General features: G+C 43.6%; 1 protein-coding gene across 3 annotated transcripts in view; it reads left to right on the top strand.

The window, feature by feature from the left end:
* caskin1 (CASK interacting protein 1) overlaps positions 1-23106 on the top strand; it is a 563705-nt gene that overhangs the window by 497459 nt on the left and 43140 nt on the right. For all 3 annotated transcript variants that reach the window (XM_052021715.1, XM_052021714.1, XM_052021713.1), the window contains 3 exons: positions 4360-4472; positions 10578-10662; positions 13061-13158. In XM_052021715.1, the coding sequence (XP_051877675.1) occupies positions 4360-4472; positions 10578-10662; positions 13061-13158 (296 nt within the window). The remainder of the gene's footprint in view (positions 1-4359; positions 4473-10577; positions 10663-13060; positions 13159-23106) is intronic.

Genomic DNA, 23106 nt, shown 5'->3' with positions numbered 1-23106 from the left:
TCCCATCACCTTAAAATTATGCCCCCTTGTGTTAGCCATTGTCACCCTGGGAAAAAGTCTCTGATTGTCCATTCGATCTATGCCTCTTATCATCTTGTGCACCTCTATCAAGTCACCTCTCATCCTCCTCCTCTCCAAAGAGAAAAGCCCGAGCTCGGTCAACCTATCCTCATAAGACATGCTCTCCAATCCAGGCAGCATCCTGGTAAATCTCCGCTGCACCCTCTCGAAAGCTTCAACATCCTTGCTATAATGAGGTGACCAGAACTGAACATAATACTCCAAGTGTGGTCTAACTAGAGTTCTATAGAGCTGCAACATTACCTCGCGGCTCTTCAACTCAATACCCCAACTTATGAAGGCCAACACATCATACAGCTTCTTAACAATCCTATCAACCTGCGTGGCAACCTTGAGGGACCTATGGACGTGGACCCCAAGATCCCTCTGTTCTTCCACACTGCTAAGAGTCCTGCCATTAACCTTGTATTCTGCCGTCAGATTTGATCTTCCAAAGTGTATCAGTTTACACTTTTCCAGGTTGAACTCCATCTGCCATTTCTCAGCCCAGGTCTGTATTCTATCAATGTCCTGTTGTAATCTACAGCAACCTTCTACACTATCCACAACACCACTAACCTTCACGTCATCAGCAAACTTACTAACCCACCCTTCCACATCCTCATCCAAGTCATTTATAAAAATCACAAAGAGCAGGGGTCCCAGAACAGATCCCTGTGGAACACCACTGGTCGCCGACCTCCAGGCAGAATACTGTCCATCTACAACCACTCTCTGTCTTTTACAAAATCCGTGTACACCACATCCACTGCTCTACCTTCATCAATGTGCTTTATCACTTGCTCAAAGAATTCAGTCAGGCTCGTGAGGCATGACCTGCCCCTCACAAAGCCATGCTGACTGGAACCTAATCAGTCTATTCTTCTCCAAATGCCCATAATTCCTCTAATAACCTTCTCCAGTAATTTGCCCACCACTGAAGTAAGACTTATCTAAATCTTTTATCGTAGTCCGCTATTCCCTTCTCCCTCATGGGTTTGGCCAGGGTTCCCTTAAATGTATCCATACTATTCACCTCAACCACTTATTGGAGTGAGTTCCACATTCTCTTTCCTTTTTGGTTAACGACATTTCTTCTGAATTCCCTATTGGATTTCTTGATGACTATCTTATATTGATGGCCTCTAGTTATGCTCTTTCCCATAAGTGGAAACATGCTCTCTCTATCCAACCTAACAAAATGTATTATCATTTTAAAGACTTCTCATAGGTCATCCCCTCAATCTTCTTTTCTCAAGAGAAAAGAAATCCAGTCTGTTCACGTAATTTGCAAATTACTTGCTATACGGGATTTTGTCATCCAGCCATCTGCACCCACTGCCATAGCGATTCCAATCCAACTGACTCTGTAATTGCTGAATACAGCAGTGAAACTTTCAGAATAGTCAGGTGATCTGTAGTCTGTGTCTGCACGGAATGGATTATAGACCACAACAGAACACCTCCAGACTAGTTCTTAGGTTTGTGGGAAATTTCAGTGGGAGTCACATAGGGGCACAGGGGGCTCCTGGTTGTCAATTGTATCTTTGGCACAGTGTGGAGACAGGAGCTAAAAATCACAGCTCTCTGCTGGGGTCCAAACGTTATGTAAAAACAGGCCAGGAACATATTGATTATTTTCACACAGGCAGAAACTTTTACTGTGGCTTAAAGGACCATATTCTCAGCTCTGAGGCAGAAGGTCATGGGTTCAAGACCCGTTTTGAAAACTTGAGCACACAAATCTAGGCTGACACGCTGAGTCAGTTCTGCCCCTCAGATGTTAAACCAAGGCTCTGTCTGCCCTCTTAGCTGGATGCTATTTTGAGGACGAGGTTGCTGGGGTAGAGGGGTTCCATCTAGTGTCCTAGTCAATATTTAATGCTTAACAGATGTCACTAAATTAGATTATCTGTTGATTATCACATGGTTGTTTGTGGGAGCTTGCTGTGCATAAATTGGCCCCTGCATTACTACGATACAACAATAACTTGAGTTCAAAAAGCATTTCCTGAAAAGAATGTGAAAGGCACTATATAAATGAAAGTATTTATTCTTTCCCACCTCTCCTCATTCTATGATTTGCCGGTTGGATTAAAGTACGACTTGGAAAGCTGTGAACTGATTGGCTGGGAGTTCAGTTATGGAGACAAGCTGATGTGATTATTCCCCTTGGAGCAGAGAAGCTGACAGGGAGATATGTTCAAAGTTATGACAGGGTTTGAAAGAAACGGCAGAGAGTTGGATTAATTGGAGACCAGTTTCAGGGAGTGGACAGAAGCAGGAAGGGCCACGTGGGGTTAATACTGGAAAAAGGGACTCCTGTATAGCAATCTGCAGGTGAAATACTTGAAACTAATCAAAGAATGGGATTTAGTATTCTTGAAGCAATTAACAAAATTAAGGACTTGAGAGATCTATTGGTATAAGAGTTAACCAAGCATGATACATCTCATCTAGAATTGACCCTTTGTATTTACAAAGGCTTTATTTGAAGCAACAGGTAAATCATAATATTTTGGAATTAAATTGCAGCACTCTCAATGGTCCAAAGCATTAAATTCTGGAATTCCCAGTCTAACCATCACCATCTCTCTACCTCTCATTTAAGACACGCCTTAAAACTCCCTATTTATTCAACCCTCTTCTAAAAACTCCTTGTGTGGCTCAGTATTTGTTCAATAATACATGGAAGTGCCTCAGGATATTTTGCTGTATTAAAGAGACTATTTAAATAGATGATTTTATTGCTGAATCAAGGGTGTCATCCCAGCCATGAGTCTGAGTGATTTATTACCAGGTTTGTCTCTAATTTACTGGGTGACTTAACTTCAGGTTTGCTTCAAGTTAACCGTGACTTAACTGTAGCTTTGACCAAATATTTGTGCCATTTAACTGCAAGTGCAGCTCTTGTTAATGATGATTTAACCACAGGTTTATCTCTAATTAGTTGAGTCATTTAAATACAATTTGTCTCTGGTTGACATGAAATGCACCAATCCCGATGCTTGTTTGTCACACTTCCTGCGTGACACTGCCCCATACAACAGCAATATACAACCTCATAGAACAGGGCTTGTTGCACCTTCTCCTGCCCTTTCACCATGAGTGCCTGCTCCTGTTTCCAGGAGAGTTCCATGAATTGGATTGCAGAAAGCTGGCTGACTGTGTTCTGGCGATTGGGAATGGAGGATGGTAGTGGGAGGGAAGTGGAAGAGGGTGATGTTTGGAAGCTCAGTTGTGGCAGGGGCCAGGAGAGGTATACTTGGAAAACAACTAAAGCACTAGAGCCTAGAAATTCGATCAATTTTTAGCACCCATTTATCTTGAGCAAATCACAGCTAAAAGTGATGGAAGCCCAGGATGGACCATACCAGCAATTATTTCTGGATGAAACCATTCTCATTGCAAAATTAGTCTGGGCACTTCCCTGTGCAATTCAAGTTTGTACATCTGAGATTTCCCTGGTGTCAGTCATGCATCTAATGATGCAATGGCACATATCGCATGTTTCCTCCCTTACCAATGTAAGTTGAAGCTTTTGGGTGCAACCACATGAAAGCTAGGAGCACATTGCTCTGAGATCTCACTGAAATGTTAATTAAAGGGTATCTATAATACCCCGCACTTGGCATCTGTCAGCTTTGGTTTTCAATCCTCAGGATGTCTGAAATCTCCTCACTGGTTGTTCCACCACTGATTGCAGCCTTTGTACACCTTGCACATCAGAGCCACACACTGTGATGTTTGCCTCACGGATAATCCTGCACCTGGCTGTGGTGTGGGGACACTCTTGACATATGGCTACTAAATACATGTGGTACAGACAATCATGTGGAAGGTGGGCTCAATTGTTATATCTCCTCTCCTCCCCATTTTCTCTCATCTCCATGCAGCTGTCCAGTGGCTGCCATGGGAGAGGTCCTTTAAGGTTTGATGCCCACCCCAGTGATCAGCATAGCAAAGGTGTAGGAGTTAGCACATGTTCTCACACTGGGAATCGCACAGGTCCCATTTTAGTGCATGATTCTGGGTGTAAGCCACCAATTATGTTTGGCCCTCTTTGCAGGGGATTCAATCGGTCAAAGTCAAGTTTACCGTCATATGCAAAAATACATGTACGCACAGGTGCAATGAAAAACTTACCTGCAGCAGCATCGCAGGCATGTAGCACTATACCCCAACACGTGGGTCATGCACCAACAGAAGGGGAAATCTAGTTACACACAAGTTTTATTTCTGCAATACATACTCCGTCTCTGGCACTCGGCTTGACAACTGCTCGAATTCTGTTTGCAGGTGGAGACCGCAGCAATGCAGGAAGTACAGGAAGTGTGGCCAGTGCTCGGAGTTCTGGGAGCGGCCAAAGTGCAGGCACCACCACTGCAGCCTCGGGTTCCGATGGGAGTAAGGTACTGCGCAAGATGTACTGATACGGTTGCCTTAGCAGGCAAACCCTGGCACAGCAGGGAGGATCAGATTGAGATTTAAAATGGTTCCTCTGATCTCTTTGTCTCTGAGTGTGATGCATGGGTCAGGTAGCCAAGCTGTGCACCACTTCAGTCCTTGGAGATGTTTTGCAGCACCTTTATGAAAGAGGATGAAAAAGCCTTCACGCAATGTGCACACAAACAAAAATTTCTCTCCTCTCTCTTTTTGGTCTCTCCTAATTCGTCGCACTGTTTTGCTTGCAGGTGGCCACTATCACCACCCTGAACAGACGACGGTGGTGAGGTCACCCAGTTTTTACTTGGCAAGTCCTTATAAGCAGCACAGCTGGGATAAGTAGATTCAGGAATGTGGGAGTTAAGGAAAAGAAATAGAAGAAACTGAGTACTCAACAGCACCGAGAGAATCTAATCCAGCGCAATATACTCTCACACTCAATGGAAAATTGTTTGAACTTGATAGATAATTGCCACTTATTAAATAAGTTAATGTTCTGTCATCTGTACATGATTCCTTAACACTTTAAAGACATCAGTTACACCCTCATTAGCCAATAACAAGGGATTCTTTGCTTGCTGCAAACAACCAATTGAATCTTCTGACTTGTTATGCAACAGGATCGTGCCTGCAATGCACATTGTGATTTCAAGATGACCTCACTCCATATTTAAGCTCCTCCTACCACCAACAAAAAACAAATATAGTCATGTGGCCTTATGTGCTTGATATTTTCACATATAAAAATCAAGGTGTTGCTTTCCCTTGTTGAGTACATTTTTAGCAGGAATACACAAGTTATTTGAAAGCCAGAGTAACTCATACTGTTTATATTCTCACAGTTATTGACAACTGTGATTGACAGTTTTTATCTAGAATATACACATTCTTCAGCCATTTATACATTTTCCACACCTTAATGTGATTACGTGCTACAAAATTCCTAACGTTAATGAAAATATTGGCTATTTGCCAGATTTTCATAATGTCTTAATCACTGCCTGCAGGCAAAATAGAAAAGTACATAATGGTAGGAATATGCATCAAGAAACTCAGAGCTTAAAATAAACAGGTTTCCTGTAAGAATGCCATCCTTATCCCATTCTGTAATCCTGCTTCAGTTGTTCACCAAGCAGGAATCTTAAAACAGCTGCCCTCATCAAAGCAGTGATACAGAATGTTCACACAATCTCTCAACCATCATCAGCCTGATCGTATGGGTCACCTCAGAGCAAGTAAATCCTCTAAAAACAAGAAAACTGGCCTAAATTACAAACATACAGTGGCTATGTTACTGGACCAATAATCGAGGAAATGAAAGTTCAAACCAATTATCGCAATTTATGAAACTTGAAACCATTTTAAGTTATAGACTTAAAAGCTGGTCTCTCTAAATATTGGATTGTGGGGAAAAAACTAACCAGTTCACTGATGCTGTGTAGGGTTGGAAGCCTATTCCCCCACTCAGTCTAGCCTACGTATGCCTTAGTTGACTCTTAATGGCTATCTGAAGTAGCCTTGTGAATTGTAATCAAGTGCCAGTTCAGGAAGGAAGTTCACCATCACCTTCACATGGGCAATGGATGCTTGTAATGCCCAGACCACAAGTGTACAAGTTTCAAAAAGGGAAGAATGTAGAAGGGGTGCTTTATGCCACATACCTCATCAAGCTTGTGCTCTCTCTCACCAAGAGTAATACAGTCAGTCCCATTCCCTGGCTCATCCCTAGCAGCCCTGTTCTTTCGCTCCCTTGAGTACCTATCCTAATTTCCTTTCGCAAGCAATGATTGAATTTATTATAAACCTGGTGCAGGGTCTTGACGCGAAACATCGACTGCTCGACCCACTGAGTTCCTCCAGAAGTTTGGGTCCTTTTGCTCCAAACTCCGGCATCTGCAGTCTCTTGTGTCTCCATTGAACCTATTACCATCACCCTTTCAGTCAGTGGAAGTGAATTAGTAGAATGGACCCAGGAATGAGAACTATCGGTTATGTGGTTAGGCTGCAAAAGCTGGGATTGCTCTCCCGAGATCAGAGAAGGCAGGAAGGTAATTTGAACAACATATTCAAAAACATCAAGGGTGGAGATAATGTGAATGCAGTGAATCTCTTTCCATGGAGGAATTGAGGACCAGGAAGACACAGATTTAAGGTGAATGACAAAAGGGAAAAAAACAGGGGAGAAACAATGAGAAGCATTTTTATGCAGGGAGCAGCCATTCACTACCTAAACAGATGGTGGAATCAAATTGAAAACCACTTCCAATGCGAATGGGATAGATACTTGGAGAGGGAGAATACTGCTTGGCTGTGGGTAGAAAGTAGGGAAAATAGACCAACAGGATTGCTCTTATAGAGAGCCAAGAGGGGTTCGGTGGTCGAAAAGGTCTCCTCCTGGGCTGTAACAGCTTTGTGATTCTGTTCTATGATTCCCTTGTCAATTATTTTAAATATTAAGCTCCCAGTCCTCCCACCAATGGGAACAGTTTCCATTTGTTCACTTTACTTAAGCCATTGATGATTTTGAACATTTGTGGATTGACAGATGAACAAACCCAAAGTTATTCAGTCTGCCTGAGCTTTGTTTTGAGAAAGTATCTTGAGATAGCGACTTTGATGGAGGTGGCAACACTAAATGTAAATGGCGTTTGTCCTTTCCAAATGAAAAAGGTGTTGGTCCATTCCAAATTACTCATGTAGTACATGGTCATGCTGCTACAGAGGAGATTATTGCACCAGACCAAGAGCAGAGAGAAAAGATAATGACTAGTAATCTACTTGTAGGAGATGCACAATCACCCAGAATAGGGGTGCAACTACAAAGCAGCCAGCTGTTATTATGGCCACTATAGGATTATTCTGCAGCAGCTTGTTACCCAACTGGAAGGTCAGGTCAGATGATCAGATTTAACATCACTGTGTTAAAGTTGTATGACGAAGAAATCATGTAGGGTGCTTGCTGAAAATAGAAGAAAGAAAATCAGGTACATCAAGATTTCAAGACTCAGCTTTCAATCACAAGTACGTCGAGATGAAGATTAGCACTGTTGTGGACTGCTGTGTTATGAACCAGGATGCTTATTTACAGAATTTCAGCATTATACCTCAGGGAAATGCACAGTCCAACTGAAGACACATTCTGCAAATATTAGGACAAATTGAATGCTTGGAGAGATAAAGCCAATATGGACAATGCCTGCTGCAGCAAAATATTACAACAAGCCACTCTTTGACATGGAAGGGTTATTAATGGCAACAAGTTTAATTGGGGAAACATTTTCACTTCAGAGTTGGCGAAGTCATGTCAGGCCAACCTGATAAGTAAGAAGACATGTTTAATGTGAAACCTTTCTGTTTCAACTCATAGTATTGCAAACTCAAGTTGAATACAAGTTAAATCAATTGGAAAAGCATGGAGTTTTGGTTAGGATGGATCACAGTGATTGGGCCATGACAATTATATTGGCTCCAAAAGCAGATAAGACTATGAAACTCTGCAACAACTACAAGGTGTCACAGTAAGAACAAGTTTTGGGTAACGTGGCCTACCAGAGGAAATGGCCTATAACAACAGATGGAAGTTTCACCTGTGGCAGCTTAATGATTTTATGAAAAGAAATTACCTGGTTGCCGTTGGGATCTAATGGAGTGGTTAAACCATCTTTTGAACAGTCAAATCTTCCATCAGCGCAAAGCATCATTTGACAAATCTCCTGTTGAGGTGTGAAACTTTTAACAGAGTACTACAGGATACACGCCAGTGGAATTTGTAATGAAAGTACACTTGCAAACGGGTTTGAGCTCTGAATGCAACAGAATTTCATTGACAGAATGGAACAGAAGCAAAATTGTCAGAAACACAATTGCAAGTCAACTTCTAGAGGGAGACCATTTTGGGCCAGTGATCATGTCTGAGCTTTGAGTCCCTCTAATAAAATAAATGGAGACAAATGGGAAATTGGAACTGCTGTTGTTTGTCTTTCCAAACAGTATCTCATTCAGATTCCTGACAAGATCAGGACTTTACATGTGGATTACATGATTCCAGTGAGCGTCATCCTTTGGTCAAGTCAAAGTACAATACATGTAGATTATGGGTCAGATTGTGCTCCACTGACAGCAGTAGCATCCTCAACACCACTACGATCATCAGAGTGTTCAACAACAATCATGGCAAAGGCAGCAGGGTCACCATTGAGGCCAACACCTGTAACAGCAAGTAATCCAATGGCAGAAGAGAGAGTATCTCAAGAGGAGGGATCTGTTGACCACAGTCATCTTTCAGACAAACTTGGAAGTAAGACAGTTTCTTCTGAAATGGAGATGGAGAGGAGCTTAGACTTGTGAGGAGATCAACCAGGATGTGTGAACTTGCAGCAAGACTGAATCAAAAGTTTGTTCAATGTTGTATTTGATTTTGAACTCTTTATAGCTTTAATGAGTTTATGGAAAACAAAGAGTATGTTTTTTGAAAGGGGGAGCAAATCAGTGCATTTCTATGTAGCGACTCATCATTACTGCTATTGGAAAGTCATGTGACATACTGATGTCATAACTAACTAACTGGAGCAGTCAGACTGGCGGAAGACCTTGTAGGAGAAATATGTATATAGCTTAGGTTTTTAGTGCTCAGCCTTACTAGTAGACCGTTATGATCCTTTGATATCCATATCTTAGCCTGACATATAGAACACATCACTCTGTCTTGTTCACCCAAGCCCAAATCATTGATACACTTCAAGGAAACAAGTTATAGAAGATTTAAAGCCTTCGGGAAATCCAGTACATTACTTTCTTCAACGTAAGAGGCAAGCATTCACCATGATGCTTAAATTCCTATCCCTGCCGATTTCATATCCATGCTCCCACTGTCCCATGTACAATCCAGCTGGAATTTACTGTGCCACCAGAGAATATATTACTCAGACCAAGGAGTATTTATTGCCTCATGTTGGATGAAAATTATTGCCCATTCCACTTATTGTTTAATACCTATCCCATGTGATATTTATCGCCCTGCACTAGGTATCCTCTGTACGTTAGGTGTTGACTGCATTCCATGGAAATGGAGGCAGCAGGGGTCCAGGTGGGCCCAGGAAGTCCAGGAAGGACTTGAGTAAATCAATTGGATCTTTAACAACAGTATTGCAAATCCCGAAACTCACAACAATGTGAGAGTACCTTCACTGGAAAGGTAGTAGTGGTTCAAGATGGTGGGTCACCACCATTTCTCCAGGACAGTCAGGGATTAGCAATCAATACCAGTCCTGCCAGAGATGCTCACACCCTGAAAAACAAACTAAAAATGTGTCCAAAGTATCAGGCTTGATTTTTTTGCCTGCAAATGTTTGAACATTACAGTGAGATTTGAGTGCCCAGTATCTGGGATACCAGACCAGTCTTTTAACTTGTATTTATGTACAGGATGTGAGCATTATTGACAAGCCCACAATTTACCTCACATTCCAAAATGCCCTTGAGAAGTTGGTGGTGAGTCGACTTCTCAAACTGCTGCCATAGCAACATGCTACAAATGCCATGCTTTAAATGTTCACCTTGAATTCATTTAAAATTTGCAATGCCCCTTTATGGGAGGAGTGCATTTGCATTTTTGTCAGCATTTACCACAGGAGAGTTCCACTTTCTTGTACAAGCCTTTGAAGGCTGATGACTAACTATGTCATCATCTGAGAGAATGTCAGCATCTGTGGCTTTAAGAAAAGGAATCAGAGGCTGATCAGCACAATCTGTAGTGAGGAGCCGTTTGTATCGAGCCTCCGGTTTCTGTGTGTGCTGTGATACCTGGAGCCGTCCCTTAAATAGTAACCAATCTACTGAAGGAAAGCTGTTGTCACACCAATTGTGACAGAACTGGATCACACACTGGTGCCCTGAGCTGTGATAACCATAGCTGTTTCTCAAAGGGGAATCTGCTTCTCTTCCTCTACAATGCCTCTGTAACCTTAGTGGTCTATTGTTAAGATGTCAACTATTATCCTTGGTACAGTCGGGGACTCTCCTGAAAAGATCGTCTTCCTTCCTGTAACCATTCTCTGTTTTTAACGCTGCAGTTACTGCAAGTGGTTCTCACCCAGAAAGGATCTGCTCCAGAAACAGCAGCAGATGACGGAGCTGCCAAATCTGAGCACGCTGCAGGTAGGCCCTGAACGTTGAGATTTGCACCTCTTTCGCTAAAGAGGGTGAAAGGTGTCAGTTTGTGCAGAATCTTTTGGGTCCCTCCGTCCTTCTTGGTAAAAGATGGTGTCACTGTGTGCACACTGCAGAGTGATGATATGAACTGGATTTGATGGCAAATCAGTCCTTGGTGCTACATAGCAAAATATTATTGAGTAATTGTTCATAACAGACTGCAGTACATATTTCAGGGCAATGTGCTCTTCCACAAACATTTATTTAAGTCTTTTTTAAGAAGTGATTGCTTTAATTTGTGCTAGAGTAAATTCCATGCATCTCCATTGCATTCCTGGTACTGAGTGTCCATGTTTTCTACATGCATGTTAACTGTGTATTCTGCTGTGAGAATCACACAACACTGAGGAGATTGTTTGGCCTGTTGTAAAAACACTGGCTATTTAGGGGATGTCTCTATCTAATCCCACTCCCCCTGCTCCTTCCCCAGATCAATACAGAGGTTTTCTTTTTGGGTTTTGGAAGTTACTATTGAATATGTTTCCACACCCTTTCTAGGTTGGTATCCCACATCTTAACGAAAAGCTGCCTGAAATTACTCCTCTTTTATGATCAAGGCAATTCTCTCAGCAGCCGCTATGTGTTTCTTTGACACAATAATGGTGCAATATTTATTTTAATATTGTGAAAATAAAATCATTACAGTGTGAGTCATAACACTGCTTCGTTTGATTTTTGCTCCCTGACTAGCCATTTTGTCCTAAAGATGGTGATTTATCCTGAATAGAGTTTCATGGATACAGTGGATTGCCTGGCAATATTCTTCATGTGTCAGCCTAGAACCGGCAGCAAGTGATTTGACTTTGAAGGGTATCACTTTGATTCCTATCCTGCCCTTCCTTCCCATATACAATAGGCACCCCTTAGTGCTGGAGTTACTGGACGGCAGATTCTTATTCACTTCCCCCACCCCCACGACCCCAATAATCTCTCTAACCAGTGACACTGAGTCCAATCGTGCTGGGTTATTCTCCAACTATTGCGGGATATAACAGCTTCATGGTCTGGGGAGTGGAGGGGATAAGGGTAGCCAAAACTTCCGCTCCCTGGGGTAATCCAGTGGCATCTTTTATAGAGCACAATGGTGCAAGGCTGAGGCAGGATTTACCACTCATGGTCAAACAATCTGCTGGCACTTATAGAGTCAATACAGCACAGAAACAGGCCCTTAGGCCCAACTGGTCCATGCCATTCTAGATAAGGGAGTTCAGGGCACATATGAAGAATAGCAAAAGGCCACTATTAGTTTTACAGACACACACAAATCCATATAACATACTCCATCCCAGCCAGTGCACTCAACGCCAATGGAGTTATGGCCAGAGTTTCCCATACAGCCCTATGTGATTGAAGGAGATCATTCAGTTCAGCAACTGCAGCAATCCCAATCCATGACTTCAATAGGCATGGTAGTGTAGCAGTTAGCGTAATGCTATTACAGTGCCAGTGACCCGGGTTCAATTCCAGCCACTGTCTATAAGGAGTTTGTACATTCTCCTCGTGTCTGCGTGGGTTTCCTCCGGGTGCTCCGGTTTCCTCCCACATTCCAAAGACGTACAGGTTAGGAAGTTGTGGGCATGGTATGTCGGCGCTGGAAGTGTGGCGACACTTGCGGGCTGCCCCCAGAACACTCCACGCAAAAGATGCATTTCACTGTGTGTTTCGATGTGCAGGTGACTTACAAAGCTATCTTATCTTATCCTGCCATGAGCTTCAGTCGAGCTTCTCCACTTGCTTAGATTTGGGGTAGTATGCCCAACTGTGGTCTCTTATTCCAAAAAAGATGCATGAGAGGTGGGAGAGGACTAGAGTGGAGCACAGAGTAGTTGGACTGATGGTCTCTTTCCATGCTGCGACATTCTAAATTAATCTGTCAAGTGTGCGAGACAGAAGTCAAATCAAGTCCAGTTTATTGTCATGTGCACAAGTACAGATAAGATTTCTTTATTAGTCACGTGTACATCGAAACACACAGTGAAATACATCTTTTGCGCAAAGTGTGCTGGGGGCAGCCCGCAAGTGTCGCCACGCTTCCGGCACCAACATAGCATGCCCACAACTTCCTAACCCGTACGTCTTTGGAACGTGGGAGGAAACCGGAGCACCCGGAGGAAACCCACGCAGACACAGGGAGAACGTACAAACTCCTTACAGACAGTGGCTAGAATTGAACCTGGGTCTCTGGTACTGTAAAGCGTTATGCTAACAGCTACACTACCTTGCCTGAGGTACAGGTACAATGAAAATCTTGCTTGCAGCAGCATCACAGGCACATAGGCACAGACAACATACAGAAGCATTAATAAAGTCCATTTGACTCTCTTTTGGATATGTTTTATCGCAGGAGTTGTTCGGCCTCAGAGTGCAGCCAGCTGCCCTGTAGCAGAGCAACCTTATGGCGAGCCTCAGCTGAAGAAGACAGAGTCACTATCAGAAGCAAAGGTAAGTGAGTCTGCGAACACCAGCACAGTGGCCATAAACAGCTGCTGAGGAAAGATGTATGCTTTCAAATCAGTCAGGTTTTATCTCCCCTCCCCGATCCCTCGCTCTCTGTCTGTCGTACTTTCTCTGGCTGGGATCAGAGCTGGAAGGCGGTGAGTAATCATTTGTTCTTGTAAAAGATTTGTATCTGTTGAAATTCCTTTTGACAAACTGACAGGCGTGACCAATCCAATTTACATTGCATTTCACTCCATTGTGAGACTGATGTAGAGGTATTTAAAGCTAGTAACTGCCTACTTGCAGAGCGTGCATCCAGTATCTTTCCTTGGAGAATTTGTATCTTGAATGTACCAATCACCCTTAACACGATGATTGTTAAGCGCATGGGCAGGTTATTGTGGCTGTTTGAAAGATGTATCCAGCTACGACGTAAAATAGGAGCTCATAATTTGATCAAGCTTACCTCTCAATTCCTATACTGACCATTTTTAGTTTGTGACATTTGTTCAGTGGCTAATATACCTGAGTGTGACTCAGAAGAGATGCTGCAGGGGTGGATTGCATTAGCGAGAATGCTCAATAATCTAGCAAAGGAGCCTACAGTTAACAAACTCCTCAAGGGTGATGTTATATAAACCCTGGAGCTTGATGGCAGCAGGTTTACTCTAAAGGCTTAAATGTCTTCTTGTCTATGGTTGTTTTCCTATAATGAGAACAGACTTCTAATTTCTTTACTGGGATTTCTTTTAATAATATGCTCATCCTTATTATGTAAGCCCAGGTGCAAAATTAATTTCATTAAAAATAAATAGGCTTGCCATAAACAGACCTGGGCAAATCAATGTTACTTTTTTGTGTGTTCCTGTGGCTACTTGCTTTGCTTGAAGGTGCAGCTGCAGCTATATACTCTTGTCCCTTTTATATTGGCGCAATAATGCTGGGCACATTACCCCAAATCTAAGCCAGTGTCATATGTCGTACTTAACTAGCAGTCCAGTGATATGGGTTCAAATCCTACTAGGGCGAGATATATGGGTGTAGAATTTTGTAAACACCAAAATGGCAGGCAAATAACCCTGAGGGAAGAGAATCTATCAACCTATTTCCTACTCGTAGTTACCACTATGACTCTCATTTCAGTTAACACGGGCAGTTTGAGAGGGGAAAATGTACTTTGAATGATGTGGAGCCAAGAGTCTTGGGTTGCATTTCAGAGTCTCCTCTGATTCAAAGAGAAGGGCCCATTGTCTGAAGTGGTACCAGGAAGGGGGAGAGTGGCAGGGGGAGTCTCAGAATGGTCATACCTGGGTTATTACTGAGATGAAACGAGTGCCAGGACTCAGCATTCCTTCCGCATAAACCAGTAACCTAGGCAAAAAACAGAAAAAGTTCAAAGCATTTTCTGAGGCAATCAGCATTTGTGGAGAGGAATAAATTAACCGTTTGGGAGTGGGCCCTTCCCCACATTGGAAGGAGATTCAAACAGTAATCAACGAGAAACAGAAGAATGAGAATGGGGGAGAGCAAGAGCACACTGGACACATACATGCACACACCTGAATGCACACTCTTGCGTGTACATATGTGCAGGTGCATACATACCCCGACACATACCTGTATGCATACTTATATGTATGCAACATGCACACACAAACATACTTATGTATGCACACACACAAATGCACTTACCTACACACACACCTGCACACACCAGTATAGCTGCTTGGTGGTTAAGTTACCAGACGTATTAAAAGGCTAGGGCTATTTATCTGGAAGAGTTTGAATTGCACCATGACATGTTCACATCATTTGCAGATGTAACCTGTCCGTAGGTTTTCCCAGTCTCTTTGATCTTCTCAAAGGAACTGGTCTTGTATCCACTGCTTGACTTGAGGAGAGTATCATTTACTGACTCAGTCCAGGGTTGTTCTTTCACACTGTCTAGTAGATCAACTTCTGGAATGCAGTCATAGTCAATTCATTATTCTCTTCCAGAATTTGCATGTACACTTCTGATTCCATCCCCTATTTTCACAAGATTTCATTTGGTACCACAAACTGAGGCTATTACTACAAAATCCCATTTTCAAATGTCAGATTAGCACAGGAACTTTATCACGTTTAAACTGTCGCTCTCCATGGCTTGTATTGTGCATTCCTTTCTTGCCTCCATTGCACCTCTCCACTCAAGACTTACCTGAAGTAAGTACAATTGTATGCTGAGAAATAAGAATGAAAACTTTAAAGGAGGACATTTGATCCACCAAACCCTCCTTCCATTACGAGGTTCATAGCCCTGCAGGTCACAGTTCTTCAAGTACTCATCCAAGTGCTTTTTAATTGTGATAAGTGTAACTGCATCTACCTCTCTTTTAGACAGTGAGCTCCAGACTGTCTGGGTAAAACAATTTTCCACCTTTTCCTTTCTAATTCTTTTACCAATTACTTTAAATATTTCCCAGCTTTGGACCCTTAGGCTAAGGGAAGTAAGTCCTTCCCATTTACTCTATCCAGGCTTCTCATTATTTAATTCATTTCAACCCCACTTCCTTGACCCTAGCTTATTCAAACTTTCCACGAGGCTACAATTCTCCAGACATGGTAAAATCCTCATAAACCTCCTCTGCATCTTCCCCACTACAATCAAATTGTTCTTGTAATGTGGGGACCAGAACTATATTGGACTACTCAAGCTGTGGCCTACCTATTGCCATACATTGAATTTAGGCACCGAGAGGTATTGTTGAAACTATATAGGTCCCTGGTCAGACCCCACTTGGAGTATTGTGCTCAGTTCTGGTCGCCTCACTACAGGAAAGATGTGGAAGCCATAGAGAGGGTGCAGAGGAGATTTACAAGGATGCTGCCTGAAACGCGGAGCATGCCTTATGAAAGCAGGCTGAGGGAACTCGGCCTTTTCTCCTTGGAGAGACGGAGGATGAGGGGGGACCTGATAGAGGTGTATAAGATGATGAGAGGTATTGATCGGGTAGATAGTCAGAGGCTTTTCCCCAGGGCTGAAATGGTGGCCACATGAGGACATAAGTTTAAGGTGCTGGGGAGCAGGTATAGAGGAGATGTCAGGGGTAAGTTTTTTACTCAGAGAGTGGTGAGTGCATGGAATGGGCTGCCAGAAATGGTGGTGGAGGCTGATACGATAGGGTCTTTCAAGAGACTGTTAGATAGGTACATGGAGCTGAGTAAAATAGAGGGCTATGGGTAAGCCTAGTAATTTCTAGGGTAGGGACATGTTCGGCACAGCTTTGTGGGCCGAAGGGCCTAAATTGTGCTGTAGTTTTTCTATGTTTCTATGTTCCTATTGTCCAGGCATAATCTCCCTGCACTTTACTCCACACCTTGGTTTATAAAGGATCAAATGTGCTTTTTCCTGGGGTGGAGATGTCAAATACTAGAGAGCATAAGTTTAAGGTGAGAGGGGGACAGTTTAAAGGAGATAAGCAAGGCAAATTTTTTGTACACAGAGAGTGGTGGGTGCCTGGAGTGTGCTGCCAGGGGAGGTGGTGGAGGCAGATATGATAGCAACATTTTAAGAGGCATTTACAGACATGTGAACAGGCAGGGAATGGAGGGATGCGGTCTATGTGATTAGTTCGGTTGACATCATGGCTGACGCAGGCACAATGTGCCGAAGGGCCTGTTCCACTGCTGTACTGCTCCATGCTCTATGAGTCAGTGGACATGTTACATTTCTTCAAGGAAGCTTGGACCAGATCCTTGAATTCTTTCCTCTGTCCGTCTTTAAAACATCTTCTAGGAAAAGGTTGGAAACACAGTTAAATTACACAATTCTTGTATAAGTCATGTGCCTTTTGCTGTTTTTTGCCCCAATTCCATTTCTCATATTTTTTCAGTAACTGATGTAATGGTGTCAGGACATCTGCATGTTTTGGCAAAATCTAGCATAGTTAGAATGTAAATTCTGCATTTTTCTTCAGATTTCCTAACCTTTAGAATTGCTTCCACTTTTTCTTTGACCAGTTGCAATGCATTTGCATCAATTTTCAGTCCAAGATAAACTTATTTTTGAACAAATGAATACTTGGTTCTTTTGAGCTTTATATTCTGTTTATGTGCCAGTCAGAACACTTCTTTCAGTATTCAGAGATTCTCTTCAGTACTTTTGGCTATTAGTATATCATCTTGATTGCATAGACCGTGGCCTATATCTTCGAGTATCTTGTTCAATGTAGCTTGAAAATTTTTCAGTGATGATTTCAAATCACGAGGTGATTTTATGCAAGAATAAAGACACATATGATTTTTGTATAATTCTCCTTATCTACTTTCGTCTGGGTATATATTTGTGACAGATCTAGTTTGCTGAAATCTGGCTCCTGCCAATTTTGCTTATAGATCTTATGAAGTGGACAGAGGTTACTTCTTGTTGTCAATTGCCTTGAGATCACCACATAGTCAACTAGTCTTGTTTGTTTTAGGTGCTGCCCAATCTGCCTGATGTGTCTTCACTAAAACTCCATTCTGTTCTAATTTATCCCACCCTTCCTCCGCCTGGAATGGACGTGGAACTGGTTGAGGCTTGCAGTAGATTTGTTTCGCACGTGGCTTGATATGAATATAAGCACACTACCATGTAATACCCATATACACATACTTGAACATTTCTGCATTGTATGTCCGGGTATGATTTTGAAGCATTCGTGCTGAGCAACTCACTCCAGTCCAGCTTCAATTCCCAACCATTCCCTACCGATGTTGGTCTACATACAGTATATTATCAGCTACAACCATCTGTAGATCCATTTACTGATCTTTGTAACCCACCAAACATTTCATTTGGCCTAAAGTCTTCAGTACTGCATTTGAATATGTTTTACAAGAGACTCTGCAAATGCTGGAATCTGGAGCAACACACACAAAATGCTGGAGGAGCTCAGCAGGTCGGGCAGCATCTATGGAGGGAAATAAACAGTCAACGTTTCGGGCCGAGACTCTTCATCAGGACTGGAAAGGAAGAGGGCAGAAGCCGGAATAAGAAGCTCGGGTAAGGGGGAGGTGCACACACAGGCAGGTGATAGGCACGTCCAGGTGAGAGGGGGGAAGGTAGAGCGGGGGGTGGGGAAGGGGGGAGAAGTAAGAAGCTGAGAGATGATAGGTAGAAGAGGCAAAGGGCTGAAGAAGATATCCGGTAGGAGAGGGCAGTGGACTATGGAATAAAGGGAAGGAAGTGCGGAATAGATAGGCAGGTCATGAGAGCGAGGGAAGGAGAAAGAGAAGGGGAGGGGGCCACAGGAATGAGGGAAGACAGAGAAAAAAAGGGGGGGGAGAAGAGGGGAGGGGTTACCAGAAGTTAGAGAAATCGATGTTGAGGCCGTCAGGTTAGAGACTCCCAAGGCGAAATATGAGGTGCTGTTCCTCCAACCTACATCTGGCCTCAACGTGGCAGTAGAGGAGGCCTTGGATAAACATGTCTGTATGGGAGTGGGATGTGGAATTGAAGAGGGTGGCCACCGGGAGATCCTTGCTTTTGTGGCGGACGGAACGAGAGGTGCTCGACGAAATGATCACCCAATCTGTGTTGCATCTCATCGATGTAGAGGAGGCCGCACCGGGAGCACCGGATGCGATAAGTGACACCCTCGGATTCACAGGTGAGGCAGTGCCTCACCTGGAAGGACTGTCTAGGGCCCTGAATGGTCATGAGGGAGGAGGTGTAGAGACAGGTGTAGCACCTAGTGCGGTTGCAGGGATAAGTGCCTGCAGGGTCATCTGCGGGAATGGACAAGTGGACAAGGGAGTCGCAGAGAGAGCGATCCCTGCGGAAAGTGGAGAGAGGAGGGAAGGGGAAGATGTGCCTAGTGGTGGGATCCTATTGGAGGTGGCGGAAGTTGCGGAAAATGATGTGTTGGATGCGGAGGCTCATGCAGTGGTAGGTGAGGGCAAGGGGATCCTTGTCCTTGTTAAGTCGTGGGGGGGGGTGATGGGGTGAGGGCAGACGTGTGGGAAATGGAAGAGATTCAGGTGAGGGCAGCATTGATGGTGGTGGAAGGGAAACCCCGTTTGCTGAAGGAGGAGAACATCTCGGATGTCCTGGAGTGGAAAGCCTCATCATGGAAACAGATGAGGCGGAGGAAATGGGAGAAGGGGATGGCATCCTTGCAAGTGACTGGGCAGGAAGAGGTGCAGTCAAGGTAACTGTGGGAGTCAGTGGGTTTGTAAAAGATGTTGGTGGTTAATCTGTCTCCGGGGATGGAGACAGAGAGATCCAGAAAGGGGAGAGAGGTGTTGGAGGTGGACCATGTAAATTTGAGGGCAGGGTGGAAGTTGGGGGCAAAGTTGATGAAATTGATGAGCTCAGCACGGGTGCAGGAAGCAGCCCCAATGCAGTCATCAATGTAGCGGAGAAAGAGTTGGGGAGCGTTACCGGTGTAGGCTTGGAACATGGACTGTTCCATGTAGCCGACGAAAAGGCAGGCATAGCTGGGGCCCATGCGGGTGCCCATGGCTACACCTTTAGTTTGGAGAAAGTGGGAGGAGCCAAAAGAGAAGTTGTTGAGGGTGAGTACCAGTTCTGCCAGACAGGAAGGTGACGGTGGAGGGGAACTGGTTGGGTCTGTTGTCAAGAAAGAAGCGGAGAGCCTCAAGGCCTTCCTGATGGGGGATGGAAGTGTGCAGGGACCCAACATCCAGAGTGAAAATGAGGTGGTCAGGGCCGGGGAACTGAAAGTTGTTGAAGTGATGGAGGGCATGCGAAGTGTCACAGACATAGGTGGGAAGGGACTAGATCAAGGGGGACAAAATGGAGTCAAGATATGAAGGCATGAGACAGATCTCCGGAGACAGATTAACCACCGACATCTTTTACAAACCCACTGACTCCCACAGTTACCTTGACTGCACCTCTCCCCACACAGTCACTTCCAAGGATGCCATCCCCTTCTCCCAGTTCCTCTGCCTCCGCTGCATCTGTTCCCATGATGACCTGCCCATCCCTTCCCCTGCCCTCATGACTTGCCCATCTATTCCCCACCTCCTTTCCATTATTCCATCGTCCACTACCCTCTCCTGCTGAATTCCTTCTTCTTCAGCCCTTTGCCTCTTCTACCTATCAACTCTCAGCTTCTTACTTCTCCCCCCTGCATCACCCCCCCTACCTTCCCCCCTCATCTGGACTCACCTATCACCTGCCTGCATGTACTCCTCCACACCCCACCCCCCCCCCCCACCTCCTTACTCCAGCTTCTGCCCTTTTCCTTTCCAGTCCTGATGAAGGGTCTCGACCCAAAATGTCAACTGTTTATTTCTCTCCATAGATGCTCCTTGACCTGCTGAGTTCCCCAGCATTTTGTGTATGTTACTTCAAGTTCACCATACTCTTTGTTAGTGGTGTGTGGTGGAATTTATTTACGTATGCATCTTTTGCTGTAACTGAGCACTCACTGCCACATTGATTTTCATGTCAACACTTTGACCATTCACCAAGGCTTTGTTTTGAAGTCATCCTGCTTTCCACCATTGCCGCTAATGGCATGAATGGAGCATAAGCCCAATTCATCATTGTTCAAACAGGCTCCAATACTGTGGAGACTTATCAGCAGATTGCAGCTGTGAAAATGTCCCCCTTGTGAAGAAATTATTAGAGTTGTTTAGATTACTTATGTTGGCTTCCGACTTGCATGCTGAGGATATGTGCCTTCTTTCTGAAAATTTAAACGTTTTGATGCTTTAAATTAATCTTTATGCAGTGGAAGGCTTCCATTGCATCCATAACAGCATTTCACACGTCTTTGGAATGGAAATGGCATATAAAATATTGGTTGGTGCTTTTTTAAGCCTGCAACCATTTAAAGATTGACTCATGTGGCTAATTGCTGTGTGCATTTTTCTGACATAACTTATTGTGGGAAGTTCCAAGAGTGTGTGTTTCAGTGGAGAAATCAGTAATAAAAAAATACTGTTTGGACCTTGTAAACTTTTCCTTTATTTAATAAAATACCTGATGTTAGTTTGAAATACCAACTATTCTACAGTATCTTAGAGAGAGATACTGAGATGGTTTCACTCACACTTTTCAGATCCTGCTTTGGATCTGTTGACTTCACTGTGACTCTTGTAACTGTATTTGTTGTGCTTGTGTTGCACCTTGTGTGAAGTCTTTAGCTCCTATTCAAAGCCATCTCCATAGATACTGCAATTTTTCATGCAGGATTGCATGTAAGAAGCTGTGTGTTTACAACTTCAATTGAATTTGCTCATCAATTGTACCACAAGCAAATTTTCTACATGGAGAAACATTGAAATGTAGTGTTAAGACAAATCCTCCAAGATCATATTGGTTCCTGAGAGTCTCAACTGCTTCCTGATTCCTAGACACAAACTTGTAACCCTCTACAATTTCTGACGGCTTTGGATTAAAATGATCATCCAGCTTCTGAAGAAGTTCATTAAAAATCACAACTTTAACTCTTGAGGAAATCGGAACCATTGGAAAGGAGAAAGGCTTCATGTGAGCCAGGAGCCTTGGGAAAAGCAAAGCAAATCAGGTTGATCCCATCCCAATGCATCTGAATGGACCTGATTCCTACTATCACCATTGTCAATCTGGTTGTCAGTTAACTGGTAATGGGTTGAATTGCACTGTTTCATGCAAGTCACAAGTTATTCCCTGAGCCACAGTTATTAGATATAAATGAATGTGTTGTAATTATATTTAGAAAGCCATTAGACATTTGCAGCAGTAGGACATGAAGTTCAATTGTTGCTCAGTACAGAAGCACCATTAAAATTGATGGGATGAGTAATGTTTTCACAGCCAATTGTAAAACTAGCCCCTCATCGTGTAACATCAATTTGTCGTGGCATACACTCACTCTTTCTTCAGTTTTATCTGGGACTGAGTTCCCAGAAGCAACCACTTGTGGTTGTGGATGTTGCTATGACAACAACTGAAACCTTGATTTCCCATTGTCATTTTAGCTGCTGCGTACTGCCACACTGCCGCTTTTAGAATTAATTTGTTTTATGATTTCTCCTTTAAAAGAAACATGGCTTAACTGTGCTGCTAATAGCATTGAAAAGGGATATAGTGAAGTATCAAGCTGAGCAGACCTTTGTAGATCATTTTCAAATAAGTTAGGGTCAACATAGATGCTTATTTATAGAGTTAAGGATAGGAATCTAAGATAGGAATTCAATCTAAGATTGAAGATATCTTAGTCAATTAATTGTGATTAATAGGTGTATGATATGAGTGAATGTATTCGATCATTGGGTCAGTTGACCAAACAAATCTTTTTAAATAACACACAAGATGCTGGAGGAACTCAGGAGGTCAGGCAGCATCTATGGAGAGTTGACATTTCGGGTCAAGACACTTCATCTGGACTGAAAGATAGAGGGGAGATGGCCAGTATAAAACGATGGAGGGAAGGGGTGGAGCAAGAGCTGGCAGGAGATAGGTGGATCCAGGTGAGGGGGTGATAGGCAGATGTGGGAAGGAACTACAACCCAACAGTATGAACACTGAATTCTCCAACTTCCAGTAAACTGCTTAACCTCTGTCCCTTTTCTCTCTCCTCCTGAGTTACACTCAGCCCAGTCCCTATCACCCTGTTTCTTTCCTCTCCTCCCCCCTATCACCCACATACTCCTCTGACTGGTTCCCCTCGCCCACTACTCCCATCTGCCCTCCCCACCTCCCTCCCTCGATTCCATGCTCCAGCTATCAGATTCCATCATCTTCAGCCCTTTGTCGCCTCCACCTATCACCTCCCAGCTTCTGGGACTATTTCCACCCTCCCCCCTCCATCTGCCCGTCACCCCCTCCTCACCTGGATCCACCTATCACCTGCAGCTCTTGCCCCACCCCCTCCCTCCACCTTTTTATACTGGCCATCTCCCCTCTATTTTTCAGTCCAGATTAAGGGTCTCGGCCTGAAACGTCAACCATCTATCTTTCTCCATAGATGC

The sequence above is a fragment of the Pristis pectinata genome, chromosome 8 (genome assembly GCF_009764475.1).
Source record: "Pristis pectinata isolate sPriPec2 chromosome 8, sPriPec2.1.pri, whole genome shotgun sequence".
In the NCBI taxonomy this organism is placed as follows: Eukaryota; Metazoa; Chordata; class Chondrichthyes; order Rhinopristiformes; family Pristidae; genus Pristis; species Pristis pectinata.
Note: the sequence above shows the minus strand (reverse complement) of the source record. Positions and strands in the feature narration are given on the sequence as shown.